The sequence below is a fragment of the Marmota flaviventris genome, chromosome 20 (genome assembly GCF_047511675.1).
Source record: "Marmota flaviventris isolate mMarFla1 chromosome 20, mMarFla1.hap1, whole genome shotgun sequence".
NCBI lineage: Eukaryota > Metazoa > Chordata > Mammalia > Rodentia > Sciuridae > Marmota > Marmota flaviventris.
The window spans coordinates 8,808,712-8,835,034 of NC_092517.1; the positions used below are offsets into that span (position 1 = coordinate 8,808,712).

At 45.0% G+C, this 26,323-nt stretch overlaps 1 protein-coding gene across 3 annotated transcripts; it reads right to left on the reverse strand.

Moving 5' to 3' along the window:
• Nucleotides 1-3,692: 3,692 nt before the first annotated feature.
• Crbn (cereblon) lies at nucleotides 3,693-25,609 on the reverse strand. 3 transcript variants are annotated; one of them, XM_027931984.3, is made up of 11 exons: nucleotides 25,522-25,609; nucleotides 21,348-21,460; nucleotides 20,300-20,502; nucleotides 19,190-19,339; nucleotides 14,658-14,817; nucleotides 7,408-7,470; nucleotides 6,381-6,465; nucleotides 5,767-5,882; nucleotides 5,338-5,402; nucleotides 4,807-4,938; nucleotides 3,693-4,266 (listed from the first exon to the last, which is right to left on the reverse strand). In XM_027931984.3, exons 1-11 carry the CDS (start codon nucleotides 25,586-25,588, stop codon nucleotides 4,086-4,088), a joined length of 1,335 nt encoding a protein of 444 aa, XP_027787785.1. In that variant the 5' UTR covers nucleotides 25,589-25,609; the 3' UTR covers nucleotides 3,693-4,085. The 3 variants fall into 3 exon arrangements, with proteins under 3 accessions (XP_027787785.1, XP_027787789.1, XP_027787790.1); XM_027931988.3 differs by lacking the exon at nucleotides 25,522-25,609 and adding an exon at nucleotides 24,291-24,363; XM_027931989.3 differs by lacking the exon at nucleotides 25,522-25,609 and adding an exon at nucleotides 22,272-22,901.
• Nucleotides 25,610-26,323: the final 714 nt, after the last annotated feature.

Consider the following 26,323-nt stretch of genomic DNA (forward strand, 5'->3'; position numbering starts at 1 on the left):
AAACCTCCAGATCAGGGACACCCTTGTCATTTGTTTTTACATCCAAGACCCCATTTGTCCAGTGTCTACCACGTAGATGCCACCACCTTTTGGCTGACCAGGGACCCCCACCCCTGAGATTAGGAGAAAGGATGTTTCCCCAGCCCCCAGTGGGAAAAGTCCAGCCGGGCACACGGGCGGCATGCGGAGTACAGAGGGTGCTTTGCCCTCTGTTGAGCCTCCCAAAATATGGGGACTACCAAGTCAGTTCGTGGAGACACCCCTGGGCTGTCTACCAAATTCTGAGAGACTCTATTCCCATTCTGACCTCGAGATTAAATGCCTCATTAGGCTCAGCACTCAAAATTGGCCACAATACAAATTAGATAATCTGCACTGGTGACCCAAGATGAAACCTTTGATCAGTAACTCTCCAAAGTTCAAAAACGAACTATTACAGATTGTCAAGATTGTCTGAGGTTTTCAACCTCTAAGCTTTCTTTCCCCTTTCCTCCATTGCCAAATAATACTCCTGCAGGGATTCTCTCTCCCAGTCCTGTTCCTCAGTGGGTCTGCGCCTGACACCCACGAAGACTGAATTAGCGAAGGGCACGGGGCTTCCCAGAAGCAGTTTGTAGATAGACAGAAAAGCAGCTCCCAGCCTCAGCCACCCATAGGCCCCCAGAAGCCACTGCTGGCCCCACCAGTCTTCCTAATGCATCTTGTGGGCCCTGTTCCCAGTGTGTGTAGACTGTCCCCAGGGCGGACAGTTTTTAAAGTCCCTACATTGAGCTGCTAGAACTAGAGGACCCAAGTCCCACTGCCTATCACCTCAGATGGTATTCTCTTAGGGGCTCCAAGTTCTAGGGATGGTGGGTGGCAGGGAGGTGTGCGGTTGTAAGTAAGCAATTGGGAGTGTTATGAGACGAGGTTAGACGGCTCTAGGACTCCTGGAATACGGAAAATAGATTGACTCAGGAGCCTTTTCCAATCTGGAATGGTGATCAATCTAATAACTTAAAATGTCACTCATCTTGATAAGGATTTCTCACAGCATATGTATTGAATGCCAATGTTTTACTGTGTGAACCTACTCAAGTAGGTTATAATGCCTCACAAAATATGTATTATGTTAAATGCAGAACTGTATGCTACAAAGATAAGTCAAACTATATGGCAAAGTTCAGGACAAACTCAAGAGTCTCAAAGGCCAGCAGCCACCTGGCTCCCTGTCAGGTGCTCAGTGTTGTATCTGATGGTTGATGGCTGGCATTGTTATCTTAGCTGGAATAATTGCTTCTGTATCCACATTTAGCAATTTCAAAGGAATTTTACTGAGACCTGGCAAACTCAAGTACATATTGATCAGGAAATTTTAAGTGAAATTCAACAACTAAAAGATTCTGTGATATGACTAGGAGAATAAGATTTCCTATGGGCTCAGAGACATCAATGTCATGAACATTACCAGTTGTATGTCACTAGAGTTCCATATAATGACACTGAGATTCAATGGCAAAATGTAAGTAATCACCTAATGGGACTTAATCATTTTCATGTTTCTTTGGATGTATTGGAATTACAATCTCGGGTTCGGGCTACAGTCAATGCAAAAGGACCAGCTTTTAACCATGAGGAAATAAAGGGCAATTTGGCTAAAGCAATCTCTTTGCTTAAACCTTTTAAATACTTTCCTGTAAGTGTAGCTTGCTTACTAGCTATGGTCATATGGTTAAACTTATCTCTGTTCTTGTTTTGTATAGTCTATCAAGCAGGATAGAAAGTCTAATTCAAAGAAAGGGTTTCTTAGGGAGACCTGTCAAAACCCAGCCACCTCCCAGGACCCATCTCCCTCTGTGACCACTGCCTGATTTTTTGAAAAAGGACTTCACTCATGCCAATTTTGAAGCTCCTCCCACATACATCCCTCTTCAGCCTCAATCTCCAGGGTCTTCATGTTCTCTGGAAGAGAACATGAAGGGGGGACGTCCCATACTTCAGCCATTCTCAGCAGGAAGCAGCCAGATTTGATGTTCATCCCAATTCATTAGACCCCTTTCAGAGTCTGGAGTGGAGGATATGGAAAATAAGCCAAGGACATTTCCCCTAAGTTTTTGACATGTAAAATCCCAGGCCTCAGCCAGAGGAAAGGAACACAAAAGGAACTGCACTGAGCCCCCCACCCCAATCCTGGGTCACCTGAACAGAGTAAGCCCCAGGAAATTCCCTGTTCACATTCCTGTCCCACCTTAATGAACTGGGGGGGGGGGGGCATGCTTCAGCCCACTGCCATGTTCGGCCTTGAACATCAGTTGTGCCAGGGTTCCACTGGTTGGCTCTACTGCTGAGCACCGAGTAAAAAGCCTGTTGATGTGAGGTGTGCTGCTTCCCATCTCCCACCTCCATCACTCCTGTGTCATCTGTCCTAACAGACACCATAGAATTCCCACACTCCATGTGTGCCCAGGCTGTGTTGCAGGGTGGGGACTGTGGTGTGTAAAACCTGTCATTACATATGGGGATGTCACTGCCAGTGTTAGTAGATGCCACAAGGAAGAATTAGTAAGAATTGAAGGTATTAAGTAAAATTGTAATTTCACTTACTTTTTGCTGCTTAAATTTTATTTGAATATATTTAGTAAATTAAGACACACATGTGATTTTTGCTATTTTACCAGTTAATTTGGTATATAAGGAATGCTTTAAAATTTTGCCAATTGTTTGGTAAGTAAGCAGTATTTGCTAATTTAGTTGGGAAGAAAATTATACTGGCTGTGTTTTTCATTTATTTAGATGCTGAACAAACCTGTGCTACTGTTGCTAATTTTTCAATGGCAAATAAGGGGTACTTTTAAGTTTTGCTACTGTTTTCAATTTACGTATGTAGTTAATATTGGATATGTGGAAGTTTTCTAAATTTTCATTATGGTAAATAAGGGCAACTCGGAGTCTGCTGATTTTTCCATAAATATGGTAGAAAAGGGGACACTGGTAAGTTTCTAGTTTTAAATTTAGTTTATGTGGCTAATAGGGCCACTTACCATTTGCTCTATGTGGTAAATCTGGGCAATGCCACATGGACATTTTCCAAGTTCTGTAATTACTTTCTGTATTAAATAGGGGGATTTGCGTTTTTCATAAGAATGGTATTTATGTGGTAAGTGGGGCCAAGTGCAATTTGGGGCAGTTTTTTGAATTCATTCTATATGAAGTTTCACTTTATACTTACATGGGAACATTGGGCAATTTTGCCATTTATTGTATATGGGCCACATGGAATTAACAAGTTTTGCATTCAGTTTATGTGGTAAACAGGGCGACAGGCAATTCTTGGTAAAATTCACATGATTTATGTGGAAATAGGGCCACTTAAAATTGTACTTTTGCCAAAAATTGTGTTTAATGTATGTGGTAAATACAGGCAATTACGGGCAAAATCTGCATTTAACTTATGTAAATAGAGCCACTTTTGATGGTGGTCAATTTTGCCCTTTATTCTATGTGCTAAATGTGGGTCACTTGGAATTTCCAACTATTGCATTGAGCACATGTGTAAGAGTCAGTAATGATGGACAATATTTACCATTTTATGTCCTACATGTCCACTGTTTGAATCAAAACCTGTCCATGAAATAAAATAGACAAAATTCAGTATCACCTGTAGTTTGCACACAGGGTTGGGATCTGTGGAAAAAGAGATTCATACATAAGTCTTTTTCAGGCTAAAAGTGCATGTTTTAATATTTTCAAAATTTACAAATCAGTATCTCTCAGAAGCTACAGAAAACTGAAAGAAACAAACTCCTTTGAAAGTAACAATATACACAGACCTGCATCTTTCAAAAAGAAACGTGCACTGCTTCGCCGCTGCCAGAAGAGGAGTAATTTGGTATGTATAACTCCAGGTCCTGTCACAGAACCAGAACAGACCTGTGGGATAACACTCCAGAAAACAAGCTGTGGTCTACTCTCCTCCTCTTCTCCAACTTGGGTGAGTCAGCAGGCCACCATGTAATGTTGCTGTTAAGTGATACATTTTAGGCATTAATTTCCAAAGCAGATATGAGAATACCAATTTGTTAGATTCCTATCCATACCACTTCTGTTTACAAGCAAAGTATCACTTTGTCTGGGCTCAGTTCATCATCAGTGTCTGGGATTGTGGGCAAAAGAGCAGATCGAGTTAAACCCCAAAATTTTTGAGGTGACATGTCTTTTTTGGTGGCTGTGAATTTCCATCCGATGTGACTTGCACATATCTTACACTGGGCGATGGTCCATGCATACCTATAAGATGAAGGACAAATATTAGCCAAACTATACCCAAAGTTCATTACCTGAATCTGAAAGGAAGAACAGACGCTTTAGAGCAACACTGCGAGAGTCATGCACAAACAGCAAGGTGGCCCTCAAGTCAGCTCCACAGACACTTCACCTGGCTGGCTGATGTAATGTGGGGCCTGACTCCATGTTCATACTGTATGTTTTCTTCTATTAGAAACAATCACTACCACAAAATGCTCTTTGTACTGCAGTCAACTTAGAAAACAAACATTACCTGCAGGACCGCCCACTGTGTGCTGGACAAGTCCCAAGAACTACTACTAACCTCATTCATAGAGGGTAGGTATTCTGCATTTGAAATCAAGGGAACATTTGTGGCAATGTGTTACCATTTTTGTCCTTCATTTTCTCCCCAGGAGTAAAGTCCCACATTTCAATACAATTACTGTCCCACCTATTTTCAATGAAAACTCCTACCACCTTGCTTAGAACCCTACAGTTTTGTGCCCATTTCGAGGCAAGCAAAAGGAGCAGCTACATTACCCAGGAAACCAGCTGTGCTCTGTTGAAGGCCGGCCTATCAGGTTCAAGTTGGAAGCTTTATACACGGTCAGTGTCTCATGCACATATCCGTGAGGATTCACATATGCTGCCATGGGCCCACATAAGGATAAACTAAAAGGCAGAGAAGAAAATAAAAACTTCCTGTGAAAAAACTGGGTCATCACTGGGATGTACGCAGCCCTAAGACAACAAGTACTCTCAAACACTGATCATAGCAAAGCCACATTTTCACAGTGTACCTTGGGCCCACAGGACAATCTTCTAACACCTGATTCGTCCCTAAATACTCACATCATCCTCTGACAGGTACCCTCCAAACACCTTTTAATGGGTACATTTTCAAAAAAAAAGGGAGGGTAACAATTGCAACTGTTTGACTTTACCATGCTGCTGCTAAACTTTCACCAAAAGCAGTTCATTAAAAATGCTTTATTTATGGAGGGTAATTCTAGAACAGTGATGGGGAGACAGTTGTGAATACATACAATAAAAATGTAATAAAGACCATACCTGAATATTTCATTTTTGGTTGTGATCTCTGTTTCTTGACATTGTTTACAGCAAAGGGAAGTACACTGGAAAGTACAGAAAAAATACTCAGTGGAATAATTTTGCACTCAGTAAGAAAGCTGGCAGGACAAAAAAGGTAACACATTGCCACAAATGTTCCCTTGATTTCACCAGGTTGTACAAGGCATTCATATATACCTGCCCTCTATGAAAGCACCTTCCCACCTCTGAAATGCCTGACTTAGTGACCTGAAAATACAAGGCCTCCCACAGCACTTTGGAATAAGAATGCTCGACATTCATTTTAAATGGAAACCCTAACAGGCTGTTGGCTTTGCCAAGAGGCAGTGTCCCTCTACAGCACAGCCTCCCTCCTGGTCCCCCACCTGCGCATCCTGGTTCAGGGGAGTCTCAGTTCACTGGACTCACTTTGTTCATGATGTCCAATTCACAGCGAAGCCGCTGGACGGCACTGCCGATTTTAAGGAGCTGAATTCTTAATACATCATCAATAGGAAGACACGCGGCCACTCTGTAAGAAAAATCTGCAAGACATGAAAGGATTTAAACTGATGAATCAGATGATGTCCTTTGAAATGACCCTTTCCCTAACAGGATTCCCCAGGACAGGTTAACATAATTACAAACAATTCTAAAATACAGCATCTACTATGTAATGTCTACACACTACCAAAATAAAGAAACTACCCGATAAACAGATCATTGTGTATGTTACAAATGGCATGTCGTGGGACAGGGGTGGTTCTACGCCAGGGACGTGTTCTCTCAGGAGAACTGCTTAACTACACTATGGATTTTCTATGCAAAATTTTGCCTACAGTAATGGTTTCACAGAATGAGAGAATTGTGTTGCAATTACTTTAAAAATGTTTTTCCAGTTACTCCAAGCAAAGAAAATGTGTATGCTTTTTGGACTTAAATAATTGGTTACAAAAATAAAACATCGATTCTTTCAGAGCAGAAGGCTTGACCTTCTTTCAGCAACACATCACAGACCATGAAAAGAAATTAACTTTTCATACCTATTGGATTTGAAGGAAGAGAATCATCTTTTAGATTTTCATCCCACTCATGTAGCTGTTTCTTAATTCTATCCATCAAGGTTTCCTGGTTTAAAATAAAAGTTGCCATAATGAAGTTCACAGGCTTACTAACATGTACTGTCATCTTTTCAACTCTTTGCAGTGCTACCAGTGGTAGCACTGCATTCAATACTGTGGAGAGACCTCAGACCCTCAGCACCATCGTTTTGTACACTTTCATGTACCTGGGGGTGCATGTGTGCTGCCCCGTCTTGTGAAGCCATTTCCAACTCACTACAGAGTTCTGTGGCCCCTGACACAAGAGAGCTTACTGCATGCACCAAAAACACCCTCGTACCCCTCCCCCACACCCCATCCACAATGGCACCAAAGCAGCAGAAGGAAAACTGCGACTTGCTCTAGTGGTGTCATAAACCCTTCTCCCAAGACTTGTGGTCAAACCTGTTTGTTAAGAGGAATGACTGGGATGTGTTCATCGTCTAAAACCTGTTACTAACACCACATTACAGTTCAGAAAAATACTTGGCCCCAAATCCCTGGGTAAGCGATAGAAACTGGGCTTTAAAACCATCCAAGATTCTGCACACTGTCCACCCATCTGCCTCTTCCAGAGTTTTATAAAACGTGGCGATGCCCAGTATGAGACCTCAGGGAGTGCCAGGCCCCGTGCGCACGTCAAGCAGCAGGCTAGTGGTCGGGAGGGGAGGGTAACACGCTCATTTAGAGAAAGACCAAAACACGGGAATGCCGCCCAACCCGAGAGAACTCCCGATTGTTTAATAAACCCTAAGGGTTTCAGTATAGCCTGCCCTTCAGTCACAAGTCACCAGAAGTTAAAACTTCCATTAAGTGGGAAAGACAACCCATCGATACCTCAGACTCCCTGGGTTTGACTTCAGATGTCCTATGTACTTTTTTCTGAAAATAGCACAAGCATTCTCATTTTGCTTTAATGACACTGGTGACACTGCTTGCCACAGAGGCCAGTTTCACAGGAGTTACTTACAGCATCATACAGAGAATACAGCCAGCGGGGCCACGAAGTCAGATTTGCACAATGAAACTTTCTCTGAAAACAGAAAAAAGTCACTTAATAAAACCCCTAAAAAATAAAGACTCCTATAATGAAAAATTAACTTACAAAGAATTTTGGCTTAAAATATTGTCTGATGTTGAAAAGATTTTCGTGACAATCGTGTCAGATGATGTTCTGGCCTGACCTCATACCTTCATGTCCTCCAGGTCTGACCACAGCCAGGACCCTCATTCTTACCGCAGAAACCCCTGTCCCTCTTTCTGACCAGGAGAATTCCCGGTAAAAGCCTCCCTGGTGCTGTGTCCTCGCTGTGCGCACCTCAGGGAGGTGCTCAGCGCTTTTGCCCCTGGCCACAGGCACATGTGCGTGTCACCTCGCTGCACACCGGGTGACTCTCCCACGACGGCACTGCGGCACTAGTGGTACACAGCGTGTGCACTGAGGCGGCCTGCAGTGGGACAGGGGGCGGGACCATGAGGGCCAGGCCAGTTCGGCTGCTCCTTTCCACTGGACCCACTCGGGAACCTTGAAGACCTTTGACTTTTCTGGTGACACTGAGCTTGCGACACACTGGGTAGGTACACAGGGCATTTTCTCCACACCCTTAACCTTCGAGCCATCCTATAGACAGATTTTTCCCTAAACATTCCGTCAAGCCTAGCAGACCCCCAGCTGAGGTCCGCAGCGTTAGCGCCACCAGCACTGTGGCTATGGGGACGCACGCGGGGTGCTGGGCTGCAGCCAGCTTCCGCTCCTCCGTCCCAACCCGAGGGACCGTGTCAAGCCCCGGCCATCGCTGAGCGCAAAGTCAAGGTGTGGCAGCAGCCTGCCCGTTTTAACACTGGGGAGGACCAAGTGGTAAGAGGGCCTCTAAGGGCCAGGAGGCGCGGCCTGCATCACCGCCAGCTGCCCCCCCACCGTTGCAGGACCCGATCGGAACCGCTCAACACGCAATTCCCGCTGTCTGTGTAGACACTCCCGGGGCCTCTGCCGAGCCGCCCACTCTGGGCCACAAGAGCTACGCTGCAAGAAGGCAAGTCCCCCTCCAGCACACCAAGTGGGGACACCCCGTGCACCGCTGCAGCCGGCTGCCTGCAATCCCCGCGGGCTCATGGGACCCACAGGGAAGGACACCTGTTCCAGCTGCTCCAGAACCTCCCTCCTCTGCAATGCACGCCAGCCCCCAGGGATGAATCCAACGGAACCCCAGTGACTGAGACTTAGACCTCAAACATCAGACCAACCACAGGATTCGGAAAGTACATGTTCCACAGGACACCAAAGTATGGCTACCAAAAGGACGTCCCACAGCAGCCTTGTCACTGACAACACACCTCATAATGTGACTTCAAGAAAACACAGGGAGGCCTCCCAGGAGAGAGGACGGCGGGCACTGCCAGGAAAGCAACCAGGGCTGGGCCAGCCTCCACGGGCAGTGAGGCCCTGGTTCCATCCTCAGCACCACTAGAAATAAATAAATGGCGGAATTGTGTCCAGCTACGACTAGAAGATAAATATTAAAACAAACAAACAAAACAAGAAAGCACAGGGAGCCCATGGAGCATGAAAGTGGCTCACATCTGTCTCTGTATAACATGTACGTTCACCACGACAAACACCTCAATACACAGCAGCCCCAAGAAACGGGGAAAGAGACACAGAGGACACCCCCAGAGAACCCAAAATAAGGGAACAGGTCACCAAACACAGATCCTGGTCCTGCATCCATCAGACCAAGTGAGTCAGCGCGACGGGGGAGGTGCTGCTCGGGGACACTAAAAGCACCGGGAGTGTTGACCTCAATACCCTGTGCCACACCACCACATGCAGGCTGGGCGGCTCCCTACCTGTGCCCACCCAACCACCTTACCCTAGCTGTGCTGCAAACCCACACTCTGAGAGACAAAAACGCTGCTCTGTTCCACGACACTTGAGATGGCCCTAAGGACAGTGTTCACCTGGGAGATGATCCTCAAGGAATAGGATGCTCCCTGTCAGGTATCTTACAGCCGTGTTATGGCAGAGGGTCACTGTGAAATGCCATGTGCTACTACCAAAGCCAAAGTCTTCAGTGAAGGAAAGGCCTGCTTGGTTTAGTCCTTCTGATACCTCAGGCTGCCCAGAGATGGACCCAAGACCTCCTCACTCACTTAGGCAGTGGCTTAAACCTGAGGATCCAAAACAGGAGGCTTCTCCTCTAAGCTCTCCTGGACTTGATTACTGGAACCACTCAACGACAAGAGAAAAACAAGAGGACCACCAACAATGGCAAGGGACCAAATACTCTACAGTAGTGATGGCAACCGTCAACACTGTGGCCAGAAGCTCCTGGGCCCTAAGAACACCACGTGGCTACAGGGAGCATCATCTCCGTTGTCAAGGAAAGAAGCACCAAAGGACGCAGCACCTTACCCAAGGTCGCTCAGCTAGTACATGGGGAGTAGCCAGGATTTGTACATAGCACACCTACCTGTCACTCACGGGACACAAGTTAAACCTAAGACGAGCACCAGGCATCACACTTATGCATTTAAGATACGCTGCTCTTTACCATTGACTACAGCCAGACACAAGTAAGCTACATAAAATCCAATGTCTAACTTCCTTCTTTTTACAGTAAGAAAGTCCTCTAAAGTTCTGTATCTTGATTTCACCAACAGATTCTAAAAGCTAATCAACTAAATATGCCTCACATAACTTAATAACTAAATATGCAAACAGAAGAGAATGATACCAGAAAGGATCAGCTACCATTCACACAGCAATGGCCAAAACTCAGGTAGGTGACCTTGATGGTCTTAAACTTCTGAGACCTACCCACATATCTGGCCCCAAGAAGAGGTGCTCCCATCTTACATCTGAGTGACACTTCATAGCCCTTCTTCAAGAAAGCCACCTCCATGATATATTTTGCAAAAGAGTTCAAGAAAATGTTAATACTAATCCAAAATTTTAGACACTTAAAAGTGACCCTAACGGATTCTCCGGTGAAGTAACCTTCCCCTGGTGGTGGGCCTTACCACCGAGAGCAAGCACAGGAAGTTATCACCTGGAGACCCTCCACAACATTTCCACTTGTAAGCCTCACGGCTATGGCTTCAGCTTTCCCTCCCAACCATACAGACTGTTCAAAAACTGAAACTCCAACCCACTGGGTCTTCAGGGTGCAATGACAACAAAAGGACAAAACAAACGTCCACACAGAAAATCCTGACCACAGCACGTGAACGACCAAAGGTGCTCATTTATTTTTTTCAGAAGCTATCACCATCAGCAACATACTAAATATAATTTATCCAAATAAAAAACTACCAGCTTTTCTCTTTTCTTCTTTCATTTACTAAATTCCTACTTGAAAATGAAACTGGACGCTTATTACCCCTGAGACTTATGACGATGGCAGGTGCAGAGATGCATGTGCACGCAGGTAAGGTGCCCGCGGAGGGAGCGGCTGGTCTGTCTGAGGAAGCCCCTCACCTGACACGGCACAAAATGCGTGATGAAGAGCAGTGCCGCATGCACCATCACATGTCAGCAGATGTGACGACACAGCGGTCACATGCCGACAGACCAACAGGGAATGACATCTATCAGTGGGAGAGATAAGAGCCTTTCAGATGACTGTAATGGGATAGAGTGAGCTACACGGGAAAACACAGTTCCCACCAGGAGGAACCACACAGAATCAGTGCTCAGCAAGGAGAACACAGGGCATCCCTCTGCACGGAAGGGTCGTTTTTAGTTTGGATTCATAACAGGCACTCTGAACATTCTACTCCACCAATAAATAACAGAGCATACCCAAAACAAAGTCAAGACAAATGGCAAACAAGAAAATGTCTGGAACTCATTAATTATAGGGATTATGAAGATTATAAAAACTTACAGATGTCAACCAATCACTAGAAAGATGTGTGAAGATAATAAACTTAGAAATGCAAATACAAGCTTTTCTGAGACAAAATGCTAATCCTGACACTCATCCACCTTACATCTCCAACAGGAGAGTATGCTTCACTTACCAGATCACCACATTATCAGGTCTGATACCCTCTGTGACTCTGTAGTAAAAACAATAATGAGACCACAATAGGTACCACTCTCCTTAGTAAGGTACACGGAAACTGTCAACACTACAAATACAACTACCCTCAACCTGCTAATTCCACTCCTCAACACTGACCAGACATTTGCATCTATAAAAGGACATGTGTACAAGTAACCACCTGCAGATGTCATCAACAGGGGAGGGGTTACCTAAGTTACAGTGTTGCCATACAACAGCCTCCTGGGCAGCCTTAAAGAGAAAACTGTGGTGCTCTACAGACTGATATGAAAGCATCTCCTATAAGATACCCTAAGTAGCAAGAGGCTTCAGAGCGGTACACTCTTTCACACAAAATAGGGGGCAGAGGAATACCTGTATCCATCTTCCTCCACTCTAGGAAACTGAAAGTCTGACCTCACATCTGCAAGCACTATTCTGAATCAATGCCCGTTTTCTCCTGCTCCCCACGACGCACAGGAGCAACACGGCCTACACATCCAGCCTCACTCACTCCTCAATACCCACTGTTTCCACAGCTGAGCTCTCTGTACGTTTCACACTCAGCTCTTTTGCAGTTGGTGTGTCAAGCCTTTCTAAGCGAACAAGCAGATGGTCCAGGCGAGCAGAGAGTACACTTAAAAACAGTTAGGTGGTGTTCCAAGTGGGTTCAAGAGTCCTCATTTAAATGTGGATTTTCCCTGCAGTAAACCTAGTGAGTGAAGAAAGCACTGCCCGGGGAAGAGGAAGAGTTTCCAGCTCCCACTGCAGGATGAAGGCCTCTAGGCAGAAGCAGGTGGGAGACCGACTCCACATCTTTAGATCCACACGTGGGCTCTTCCTGTAAACGCTCCCTTGTTGGAAAGGAAGAGGACACAGAATACTTGGAGAAGGTTCAGTGATTATCCTTCCCATCATTTGCGATACTCAGTTTTCAATGGCAAATGTTAATGGGAAGTGCAGACATCCTGAGCTCAACTGGACAGGTCTCAGGAAGACCACAGCCCTGGTCCTGCCCCATCTTGTCTGCCTAAATGAATAAAGCGACCTGGTCAGGTTAGCATCGTGTAAGCCTCCTGAGATCCTGAGCACCTTAAGTGTCCCCTGAAGACTCTCCAGTGCACTGCTCAACATCATATTGGGATCTTGACATAACTTGGGGCAAGAGAGAGGTCTAGATCTGTCCTAAGATAGCTCAATCACATAATCTGGTCCCTGGTAAGCTAGTGCCCAGCTAAAAGTGCAGCAAGCAAAGCACATCCGGTCCCACTATGGTACCTGCACCCCCTTTTCCTGTGCCTCTCTGATGCACCTGGAATGGCTCTGAGAGGTCTCTCTCAAGTAAACTGCTCTGTAGGTCCCGGTGTCCAAAAGACAGCAGCCAACTCTTCACCCTGTCATCCAGATCCCAAATTTCAGAATCTGAGACATTCTCAGTTTAACAAGGGAAGCCCTTCAAAAATCCAAAAGCCACACAGGATGAATACCCTCCTAAAACTCCCACGCCCCCCGTTTAGCCCCCGGCAATGCCACACAAAAGCCAGCCAGGGCTGACACCTGAGAATCCAGACTGACTGAAGGAAGGCGGGACGTGACAGGGAGTCAGCTCATCTTCTCCCAAACCAGGATGTGCTTCCTGGCTTTCCCTGCACTCCTTCAGCCGTGAGGATCCAGTTGCAGAGGGCAAATTCTGATTTCACTGTGAAGGTGCTGAGGTGCTTCCACCACAGAATGGGAAGATTTTAATCAGTAATTAGCCCCAAATTAAACTTTAAAACGCTATCAGATTAGCTTAACTGAAATTCAGGTTTAGGATCAAAAGATCCTGCAGGCAACATGAAAAATTCGTTGTACACACCTTCCAAGTGTTGACTCTAATTGCTTTCACCTTATGACTGGAACAAAACAAAAGAGAATTTATGGCTTTTAAATGGTTAAGAGCTTTTAAAAACCCATACCTATACACTGAGAAAATACCCACTAATCGCAGTAAACAGCTTTGCAAATACTGAAGTGACAAGCAGGCAGCGTCTCGATGCCACGGCTCTGCCACCACAAGATGACTTCATTAGGAAACTGGCACCAAGCACACCAAGACCCTTCAGGGGACTCATTCCAAAGCCACGCCTCAGAGCCCACACGCTGCAGAGCTGCCTCCCACACGTCTCTGTCAACACTTAGGGCTGCAGGTAAAGCTGCTGTGAGCACGGTTTCCCGTGGCTCCACTGTCCACAGAAACAAGGTCAGAGTCCACTTCCAGAACCCATATCAGATCTGGATAAGGAAGCACCACGCAGCTACACAAAACCCACAACACACTGATGTTGTTAAACCTTCAAAAGTCTCTTTTTGTGGTTGTTTGATAATCTTTCAGGAGTCTAATTAGACCTTTTTATTAAAATCTCCTTGTAAAATCTCATTAAAACACCTCATAGCATGTGTGACCAACCGACTGAACATACAGAATAATGAGCCCTCCTGGCTCATCTAAGCCAGCCAGGCAGGGACAAGCCCCGTCCACATCCAACACTCTGGGAAAACTGGAGGAGTTCTACCAAAAGAACACTGAAAGTCATCGCGTACCACGCAGAATGCGGACCTCTGCATTCAGAAACTAGTAAACTCATCCTTGAGGCAGAGCTTCGACAGTGACCACTCTACACTTAAAGCTATCTACCTCACTTCCTAAGAGCAAGAATGATCCACCAAAAATGCACAGAAGAGCTAACGCCCCAGCCACAATATCTGGAGAGCGGGTGACTGAGAACCCCGTGAGGCCCACAGGGTGTCCCAAAACAGTGTGCTCTACCACGACTCTGTGCTACCCCAGAGGAGCCCTCTCCCTTCCTTAGGTACACATCCTTACCACTGAAGAGCCAGACATGTGACCTGAAGTGTAAGTAGAGATTCTATCTGCTCGTTTCTACACGAGTGACGAGCAGTCACGCATACCTCACCTACCCTGTGACAACTTGCTGCTTCGCCAGACTATTCTTTCACTACAGCCACCTGTGAGATCTTTAAAAGTGCCAGCTACGATCAACTACAGGTAGACCACAGCCACAGAAGGTGTCTGGGGAACCGTCCGAGTCTTCAGTGATTCTTTCTTTCAATGGAGAAAAAAAGCAACCTGTCTTAATTTGTTGAAGATGCATAAAAAAAAGCAGTATCTCACCTTCTGGTATTTCTGCCACCATTTACATGAATACTGGTCTTCCCATGAGACAGGTTTTGAAGGAAATATCTGGCACTTATTGAGGGATTCTAACTGAACTGCAGACATGGTTGAAGGCAACACACATTCAGGAAGAATTTGCACTTTAGCTTGCTGGATTCTAAAATAAAGAGAACCAAGCACGGTGTTCATTTTCAAGATAGACTAACTCAAACTGTAAGTTTCTAAACATCAAGGAAATTTTAAATACTAACATTTTCTAAATGTTTTTAAAACATATTCACTAAATAAATGCTGTTGTTAAGATATAAGACATTTTCAGAAAATAACTTCATTTCATAAATCATAGAACAGTTCATGCTACAGATAATCTAAAGTATGAATTTTCAATCTCACCATGGAATAGAAAGGAATGTCTTCATGAGTCACATAAATAGAGTTATATTTGACATCAGCCTACTCCTACCATGACTGCTCATCTTGATACTTGTAACCAAACTTCTTAGACAGTTTAGACATCCCAACCCTCCCATGTCCCCCACAACCCGTGCCGCCTAAGTGGGGCCTTTCTCATGTGTCATCCTGAGAGGCAGGTTCAGAAAGAGAAAATCACAAGCCCATTTACAGGGACGCTTCAGATGAGACTAGAGAACTACATGGCCTCTACGTCCATGTGCAGCCCTCTTCTCCTCCTCATGACCTTAGGGGAACATGCACTCGACTGCCTTTAAACTGAAGAATCACCAAGGCTTTCTTGATAGAGCCTTCATTTTCTAAATGCTACTCCAGAGCATCAGACTTTCAAACACCTGTCACCCATTAATGCAAACAGAGAGGCTGTCCCTGTGATCGACCCTCCTGGGAGGCAGCTTTAGAAATGAGGTCTATGCTACGACAGACATGCAAAGGCTGGAAGAAAACACTTTGGAATGATGAAATCAAACACACTGGAAGCCCCTGCTTTTAAGACTCTCATATGAACTATGGCGTTCATAACATCCACTGCCTTCACCCACAAAACGCTGAGAATAAAATTCTGATACTTCTACTCATTTATTATATGTAAATAGCTAAGTTATCTCAAAATATACAGGTTTAATTTAAAAATATACTCATTGTACTAACTTCATGTCCTACTTAGTTAGTATGCTCATTAAAATACAACTTTAATCTGTTAAAAACTTTGGAAAATGTTAAAAGTGACCATTTTTAATTCCAGAACTAAGGTTCAACTGATCCCAGTCAGTGGGTTGGATCCCCAGTACCAGTGCTGGGAGGAGGGGAGGGACACAAGCAACATCTCAGCTTCAGTGTGCCTATATCGTGTGTGTGTGTGTGTGTGTGTGTGTGTGTGTATGTATGAATGTGCTGTGTGGGGACTGGACACAGGGAGCCTTACCACGGAGCCACATCCCCAGCCCTTTTCATATTTCACTTAGAGACAGGGTCTTCTGAGTTGCTTAGCACCTCACTTTTGCTGAGGCTGGCTTTGAACTCACAATTCTCCTTCCTCATCCTCCAGAGCTGCTGGGATTACAGACGTGTGCCACCACGCCCAGGCCTTTTGATTTTTGAGACAGGGTGTCCCTAACATACAAAGGCTGGCCTGAAACTTGCTACCTCCTGCCTCAGCCTCCTGAGTTGCTGGGATGATGCGCCATGGTGTAAACTGTACACCATCCTACAGACGCTCATCAGAATCTGCTTCTTAAGGTCAAAAGTACCTGAATTGAGGTACTTCATGCAAATATTATGAAAGACTTCATGCTTTCATTCTGATAAAAGCGTTCAGGCTGTGGAAGTAGCTCCGATCACCTCGGAACCCCTGGTCTGCACTGGGAGACTCAGCGCTGCCCAGACCCTCCTTGTTCTGCAGCCTGGAGGCTGCTCTACACACAGGCTGGTTCTCCCGCCAGCTGAGTTGCATTTTTAGCATAAGGTAGTTGTGTTTCTTCCCAACCTGTCGATGGCAGTTGTTCTGTGGTATGGCAACATAATTTATATAAATGTTATAAAAACAAAATGTGTGAACAAAAATAAAATCACCTCCATGAATACTAAAACATAAAAAAAAAATTTCTTCCAAATTCAGTAAAGACAACTCTAATAGTAGGGAAACACCACACTAACCTGAACATTTTCTGTGCTCAAATGACCTCGTGACTGACCACCCTTAGAATCCCTCTTAAAAAACAGAAATATAAACTATAAAAAACGGAAGTATATGCTATACACACAAACCACAAAAATGTCTGAAGCCATCTCTAGTTGACAAACCCACTTCAAAGAGAAAACCATCTCTCCATCAAAACCCAAACGACTACCTTCCTACATTTTCAATGAAAACATTTATAGTAGGTGACTTTTTCCACTAAGAATCACTGCTCTCAATTATGATAGGGAGGACGTATTCTCTTGCAATTTCAACACAATATTAATCCCATTCCAAGAAACAGGAAGTTCTGATTCGTGATACCCTTCTGTGTGTTTGTTTATTGATTAAAGACAAAGGTCCGTATATTCAGAAAAGGCCAACCAAATAAACACTGAATTTAGCGACAGTTAGAAAGCAGTAGCATATTTTTATATATGAAGCATCATTTAGGTTAAAAAACAAATCAATCAGATATACTTCCCTGTAAAAAAGAAAACTGGCCCGAGTTTCCAATGTGCTATGGAGAAATTCTGGTGTCATAGAAAAGGCACTGGTGTGGAAGTTGGGCACCTAGAACCAGCCAGCTGACACACACTACTTGTAAGGCTTTAGGCACATTCTCTAACACTTGGCTCCCTAGTTTGAAAAAAAGGAAACAGCACTACATCATCTCCAACGCAAGCATTTCACCGTTTTTAGTGAAGGTGGTCTCAGGAAAGCACAGTGGCAAAGCCACAGAAACCTCACTCCACACACGCCTGTTACACTTCGGCAGACACATCTGTGTGAGAGGGCCTGACACAGGTCTGTGGGATACTGGCGAGGAGGCACCCTTTCCAAACCTTTTCCAGCTCTACCACTCTGAGGGCGGTGACCCTCACCAGAACCAAATCACATTCCTCCGCCCCTTCTCAGGCTCAGCAGACTGCTGCCATCTTGTGTTCAAAAGACTTTTCCACAACCAGATATGGAAGTCAATATGCTGAGAAATGCACTTTCTCCCAACTCAATTTCCCTGAAACTTTCTGGAAAATAGTATTCAAAGATTAAAAAAAAAGAACCAATTAGGTGTGTGGCTAATAAGTACTTCAAAACTGGCACTGTTAGCAAAATCTACAGCAACAAGATGACTGGTTACCACAGTGCAAAGCCCTGGGGAGATCACTCCTTCACGTCACATTTCTGATCCCCAATACAACATAACTAAGCCTCGGTCACTGTTCTCATTCAGCTCATCTACCCGGGGAGGCACACACGCAATCCTGTGAGGGTGGGACGAGGTGAGCACACACGTGTACCAGGAACGTTGAGGGAACTTCAGGAGAGAACCAAACCCCTCAGGACTCTGACCACTCCATCCCATATTCGAGTCCCAAAAGCCTGCCTGACGCATCTGCAGTGGCATAATCTTGAGCAAACAGACAAAACCATAACACCTTCTTGCATTCAGAAGAAGACACGTGCAACACAAAGATCTGATGGATTTTCGACTCTGGCCACCATCACAGATGGATTCCCCAGGACAGGGTGGAACTGAGGAATCTGTGTGTACTAAACTTCCCAGATGACTCCTATGTGCCACAGGACAGAAGCACTGCTCAACACACAACAGCCAATGTCAAGACTACTGTGTTGTTTTAAATGGTTCGCTATTTCTTAAAAAGAGGATAATGATGGTGAACTGGATCTTTTTTTCCTTAAATGTGGAATTCCTAGATTTTGTGACAAACTCTTACCTAGGCAGCCACTCCAAAATGAGTCTCTGATGAATGGGTATAAACTCGGGGATTACTAAAGTTCACAAGGTGCAGTGAAGATAAGGACTAGTGGTCAGTTATCATGTGGGTATTGTTTCCGGGTGATAAATCCCATGGGTGCTACGTGTGGATGGGGAGAGCCGCTGGGTAGAGCAGGTATGACGTGTATGACTTTCAAACCTAACGGGAGCTTTGACACCACCTCCCCTGTCCTGGTGAGCACACCGAGACACCGTCTCTCGCTCCGAAGAGAGACCTTCTATTCCCAAGAAGCCACACCCCAAATGCCACTTTCCTTTGGGTTGACAATGCTCTTCTCAAACCTGGAGGAGTATGAGAATCACCCGGAAATCATTCTTAAAAGGTGCTGAAGTCTCACTTCATCCTGAACAACTCTCTGAGGATGGAAGATGAGATTGGAACCAAGCATCTTCAGTTTTAAGAATTTTCTGGGTGATTGTGATGGACCCCAAGTGGGAAACAACTGAGATATACTTCAGAAGGGAGAGAGAAACACTAATAAAAAGGCACAAAATGTGAAGATTTAGTAAAACAGAAAAAAAAACCAAAACACTCCATTGTAAAATGTTCACAAAGCTTTAAGACATGGTATTTCTTACCCATCTGACTGTGTTCTGAGTTCCAGGACTTTGAACCTTTGTCTTCCAATTGCTTTCACTTTCACTATTTCAATTCCAAAGTCTTGTTCTTCTCGATAGGCATATATCTCTGCTGTCGTTCCAAACTGTGCTTCCCTTTCCTGTATATTACTTCCAAGGAAAAGTTTTAAAGAAGATTTTTAACATTTGGCATTTATATATGCAAAATTAGCAAAAGTAATTCATTTGGGAAAATGATTTATAGTCATTGACTCTCACTTGCAAACCCAGTACAACTTTATTTTAAAATCACATGGTGGAGGGTACTGGGGTTGCAGCTCAGTGGTAGAGTGCTTGCCTACCACCCAGGCACTAGGTGTGATCCTCAGCACCACATAAAAATAAATGCATAAAATTCAAGATATTGTGTGCACTTACAACTAAAAAACAATTTAAAGAGTCATATGGAGGAGCATAGGAAAGCTTTGGGATAGACAATTAGAACATTTAGGAGAAAGAGTCACTGAAACAGTCAGGGACTCACACACCTCTGAACTCTCATTTCCCCAGCCAAACATTCTTTCACTTTGTTAGACCTTCAAGGAAGGTATTCTGCTGCTTGTTAGCAGCACTGGGGCAGGGGCAGGGGTTGGGGGACGGGGCTCCTGAATTTATTCTCAGCCTCTAGGGCACATTTCCTCCATCTGCCACAGGGAACAAGAGTTCAGCTCAGTGGGCCACTGCTCTGTACTGGTGCAACTTAACAAGTTTTGGGAGAGTAAAAGGAGGAAAACAAAAAACAAAACAAAACAAAATGTTCTTTTGGAAAACTGATCCTGTACACGGAAATGGAAAAGCCCTGTTTCCTTTTAAATAAAGACAATTCTTGAAACTAACATTCTAGAAATGTTTTCCAGTAAATATTAATGAGCAAAAGTTTTTCAAGCATCAAAAATGTAAATTGGTTTAGATGGTAAATAACCAATATACTCTAATACTTCAAATCTCACTCAACAAAATTCTTTACTTCTTCTGGACATGCAAAATAATTCTCTACTTTGCCTTCAACACTGACCTCGGCTGCAAGTACACAAAAGGGCACGAGTGAGGCCAGTTCCCCTAATACTTTACCTGTATGCAAGAACTGCAAAGGTTCTATCTTTCTGAATTAAATTCCGCACCATACTGACTTCTTGAGGGCGAAACAGCTGTAGAGGTAAAGTCTGCCCGGGAATCAGGATCATCATCACCTGTGGGAGCACCGGGATCACCTGACAACTGTCGTCGTCATGCAAAGTCCTGCCATGGAACTCCTCCATGTCAGCGCCCAGATACTGCTCACAACGACAAGAAGGCAAGTGTTACCACACACACACACACACACACACACACAAAACACAAGCTCAACAGGCTAAAGAAAAGTCAGAGTAAATGAGATATAAACAGAGGGGAAACATAACTATTTATGTGATGATCTTAATGGTCTCACATAAAAACCTAATTTTTAATTTATATTTACTGTTAAAACTTTCAAATCTTTTATTAAGAATCTCTCATATGTACATATTCCACAACATTTTGCAGTTTGAGCTGTTTTTCACAGGATCAAAAATAAATTTGGACATCTCTATGTCCAAATACCCCAAATGACAAGTATAAATGTTACTATGTTAAATAACACCTTCATGCCACGGGACCTAGCAGACCACAGAACAAGCCCTTAAAGGCTCTATTACTAACAAAACTGGAAAAAGGGCAACAACCTCTTAAAGGATTACACCAGTAAACAGTAGGAGCTGCTTACAAATAAAGAATTTATTATTTACTGTTGGAAAATAGCCTGCCTCCTCGCAGAATCTCACCATATGATGGAGCTGCTAACAAAAGTCAAAGTCATGGGGCTGGGGTTGTGGCTCGGTAGTAGAGCACTCGCTTAGCATGTGAGAGGCGCTGATCTCAGCACCACATAAACATAAATAAATAAAATAAAGGTATTGAGTCTAACTACAACAAAAAAATATATAAAAAAAAAAAAAAGGTCAAGGTTACATATTTATGCCGTGTAAACTAGCCGTCCACATTGGGCAGGGTGAGGTGCCAGGCCAGGCCACCTCTTCAGGAATGTGTCCTAGGGATGGATGTGCACCGACAGTGCCAGAGGAGTTATTGCACTACACACCGTGTGTGAGGTTGGCAGACTCGTGTCAAAATTTATGATGTTTGGTTTTTTTGCTTCTTTGCTGTCCTGGTCTTCAACTTCCATTTCAATTTCATCTTCTTCTTCACTCTCTGCTGTATAAATTACAATATGATAAGAAAAAAACATTAGACCCATGAAAACTTCAAATCTATACCTTTCAAATACATCACACTCTGGGGAGAAAAGGGTACTAGACGCCATACGCACCGCTAACCACCACTAACTGTGAGGAGGCAGCCGGGGGCCCAGGGGCCACACCGCACTCTGTCACCAGGTATCTTCTGTTGTTGATGTTGTTTTCTTTTTAAATCAACATTTATTTATTTTTAATATTTTTTAGTTGTTGATGGACTTTTATTTTTATTTATTTGTATGTGGTGCTGAGAATCGAACTCAGCGCCTCAAGCATGCTAGGCGAGTGCGCTACCGCTGAGCCACCACCCCAGCCCCTTAAATCAACTTTTAAATTTTATAATAGTTTAAGAGTTAGAGAAATAGTGCAAAATGTTCCCATAAACCCCACTTCTATTTTCCTCTACAGTTAACATCTTATGTTATAGTACACGTACGTCACAACTAGGAAACCAATGTTGGTACATTAGTGCAACTAAGTAAACTCTACATTTTATTGGGATATCCTGGTTTTAACCTCAACTCCTTTTTCAGTTGTAGATTTCCCTCCAGAATACCACATTACTATGGTCAAGACTCCTCTTCAGCCTGCTCTTGGGAGGTGGGGGTAGTTTCTCAGACTTGACTTGGCTTATTCTGTATATTATTGCTCAATTAGGACTCATATGATGTAATTCTAGTAATCAGTCTAAGGTTACCCACTGTGGGGAGGACGAGGAGGATGGAAACGAAGTACTGTTTTCCATCACATCAGGGATGCACACCACACACCTGACTGACAGCCGTCATGCTAGCCTTCGTCATCGCCTGCAGTACAATCCGTCAGCCCTCTCCACTGTAGAGTCGCTTTCCCCTCCTTTCACAAGGTACCCTGAAAGCAAATCACTCCGTCCACCCTTTAGGGGTGAAGTCTATGGTCCAGGGCCTTGTTGGGAAATGCCAACATAAAGTATTTTAACATGTCCTGTAGAGAAGTTTTCTCCCTTGCCAGTAATTCATTTTGACACTGTATACACTGCACCCTACCTCAGTAAGTCTCAGCTTCCTTGTCTGAAAAAGGACAGGCTCCAAGAAGACCACCTTGGAGAACACTGTTTCAAACTCCTAACTCTAAAGAGTTCCTACATGGGGGGGGGGGGAGGAGATGAGAAAGATAAAGATCTATTAACTAAAACTGAAAAGAGATGTCATCAAAACCTGCCAGAAGAATTCCACAGCGTTGTCCCACTGACACACTCCCTTCCCTGGCTCTCACTCACTCAAGAAAGTCAGATATCTGCAGTCACCATCATACAAATTTTGCTTTGTAATTTAAAAAATACCACAAGCAGCATAAAACATTTTAAAGGAAATGACGCAGACTGCTTCCTCCAGGCATACTTTTTAAATTATGAAAACTAAGCCAATATCCTTTAAAAGTGGATGCTACCATTGACAGGGATGAAAGTCAGAAAAAGCAACACTACCCTATGTGTATGGTATGATAGGAAGGCAGACGCAAGCCTTTCCATGCCACCTGTGGGCACATTTCCTATCCTAGGAGTCCTGACCAGGATTTATTTTGCACCTTAGGGAATATTTGGAAACATCTGAAGACGTCTTGGGTTGTCACAACTAGAAGAGTCCTACTGGTGACCTAGAGTAGGTGCTTGGGGAATCCTACCAAGCAGAGCACAAAACAAAGAATTGCTGGACCTGAAAGGTGTCAGAGACTAGGAAATGTGAGCTTGGACTACGTGTAAACATGGACTGAACCCTTCTGACCTCACAATTCAGGCATTTTAAAATGCCCCCAAGAAAATTCTAAATACTTAATTTGTCATTTCAAAGAGTCATTTTTTCCCCTCTGCGCAAAACATTCTTTAAACAAACTACTTCCACTGAGGTCCCTCTCACAAGACGATTCACAATAGGGTAACTGTGGGGGTGGGGGGAGTTCCCATTTATCCTCATGAATTAAAAGATTTAAGGCTTTAAAGTTCTGTCAAAGACAACAACATAATTGATTTGACTTGTATGCAAACACTCAGGGCTCTGATACCGGTTGTATCTTTTCTAAACACAAAAGTTTTCCCGAGAGATAACAAAGAAAAATTTAAACTGATGAGAAAAATATTCTGAACCCAATTCTCTGTATCTGCAACTCTGAAAGCATGGGTTTCACTTGTCATGTGGAGAGACCAACTTTCTTACTCTACTGAAAGTTTAAAACATGAACTACTGGCTCAAAGGCTGGAATAAATACTTCTCTAAATTTGCATTTTAAGTCTTCTGACTTCTGGCATCTAAATGACCACCTAGTATTATAGAAGCTTTTCTTATAAAAGTGGCTAAGGCCCACCTCCCCCACTGGGCTGTTTATCAATGGATCTTTTCTCCAAGATAGATTCTTCCCATCTGAAATTATTCAGCTATTTCCTTAGCATTCAAAGTGGACTTACTCTTTAAAACAACTTGTATCTCAAGATTTAGGGAAATGTAGTATTTGTCAACAAATAAAACCGCAGGTAATTTAGAAACCAGCATTACTATATATATATATATACATCTCTGCACCCTTTCACTTTTCCTTTTCCCCCCATAGAAAACACAGGCTGGCTGTTCAGAGCTACCGGGGTGAGGTCTGATGACTCATCTCAGGCAGGAGCACCATGTGAATGCCAACAGAACATCAACATCCTCCCTCTTTTATTCCCCATTCTCCCTGAAACTCTGGATTTGGCACATACACAGGGGGGGGCTGATGATGCTGGGAAAACAGCTCAGCTCTGCTGCTGCAGGTTGACACACCTTTATTTGAGCTATGATGGCTTCAGGAACGACCACTGACCGACCATGGTTTGTTTCACAGAAAAAGGGCTTCCTATATAGAGAGACCAATCAATACTGAGCACAGATTCCCTTAGTCAACTACCTAAAAAAAAAAACAAAAAAAAAACTTGAGACTGCTTCTCAGCAACCTACAAGAAAAGCCCTTGGCCAGAGATGCAAATTCACCAACAATTTAGAACCAACCGACCTCCTAAGTCTTACCTTGTGCATCCTTAGCCCCAGCAGGTGAGCCTCCAGATGAACCTCATAAGGCTTTTAACCAATCCCTCTAACCCCCGAGCCATCGCCCCTGTGTGAAGAACCACAATGGCATTCGTTTAACTGGCCTTAAATCAACGGACTCTGCCAATCATCATTCTCAGCACGCTCACCTAGACCGCAAAGCTCCTCAAGTACCAGACCTCATTTGGCACCTCCACAACACCTGACACCCTGCCTGTGTTACAGTGAAGGGACTCAGGGGTTTGCGGGAGGCTGATACCACTATGGCAAAGCCCATCTTGACTGCAGCCGTCTGTGAACAGTTTGTGCAACGATGCACACTTTTTTTCTTTCTTTTTCTTTCTGAAGTCGTCGTGCAATACTCCAACACACAAACCCGAGGTCTAAATTTCCACAAAGCACACCGTTAGGACCAGAGGCAAGGGAACCCCACCGCCCCACGGATCTCAAACCGGTGGCTAAGAGACACCAGCTGCGCTCGCAGGCCAAGCCACGTTCTGGTCCCGACGCTGCAGCTGGGTGACCTTGGGCGAGTCACTCAACTCCTCGGTTCCTACAGAGAGGGACCTGAACGGTGACAAGTGCAGAAAAACACAGCCAAGCCCGGTAGGAGCGCAGCACGCCTCGGCTGTCACTCATTCGGGGACAGGCGCCGGGGGGGAAAGTCACCACAGCTGCCCCGCCCGGACCCCGGCGGCCCCCCCGACTCCGGGGCCCTTCCGCGAAGCCGAGCTGGGGGCGTGGGGACGGCCCGGGCGCGCGCGGTCCCCGTCCCCGCGCCCGCTGCAGCCTCATCCGCAACCGCGGCGTCCGCGCCCTCAGGGAAGCGCCGGGGAGCGGGCGCCGGCCGAGGCCCACGGCTCGCAGCCCCCGGGGCGCGGCCACCGCCTTTCCCGGCCCCGTCGAGCCGCCGGCGACTCCGGGCGTCGCCTCCCACCCGCGGCTGTGCCCCGGGCCCGGGAGTTACCAGGCAGGAGCGGCAGGTGGTTGCCCATGTTGTGCGCAGCGTCCTGTGCGTCTTCCTCGTCGGCCATGTCTGTTTACCCGCAAAGCAGGTCGGGACGGGGCGGAGCCTCCGGGGGAGGTTCCGCGCCGCCGCCGCCGCGCTCCGGGGCCACAGCGCCCTCTAGCGGCGCCAGCGGGAAGGGCCGCAAAGCCGGCCCGCAGTCCGGGGCGGGAAAGCTGCTCCCAGCGCTGCAGGACCAGCTGCCCTCCTCCTTGCACAGCCCCGGGGCCATGTCCAGCCCTGTCCCGACGTGCACGTGGGGAAACCGAGGCTCAGTGTCCAGTCTCCACCCGATTTTAAAGGACAGGAGAGGATGGGCAAGGAGCAAACAGAAACCTGTTTATACACCATGAACTTCAACAACTGAGAAACACAGAAACGAAGACCGGAACGTGCATGGGTTATGGGGAGAACGGGATTGTCCCTGATTTTCTCTTCCACCCGTTCAGCGGGTTTCACATATAATTCATGGATGAGGAGGGATCTGAAACAGACATTTTAAATGATGCTTTTGCAGAACCGAAAAAGGCTGGGTTGGTAAATAAAACTGTCAAAATGAATTGGGAATGGAGCCACCATTTGACCCAGCTGTCCCTCTCCTCCTTCTATACCCCAAAGACGTAAAAACAGCTCGCTACAGGGACACATCAATGTTTATAGCAGCACAATTCACAATAGCTAAACTGTGGTGCCAACCTAGATGCCCTTCAGTAGATGAGTGGATAAAAGATGTGGCATATATACCCAATGGAATATTACTGAG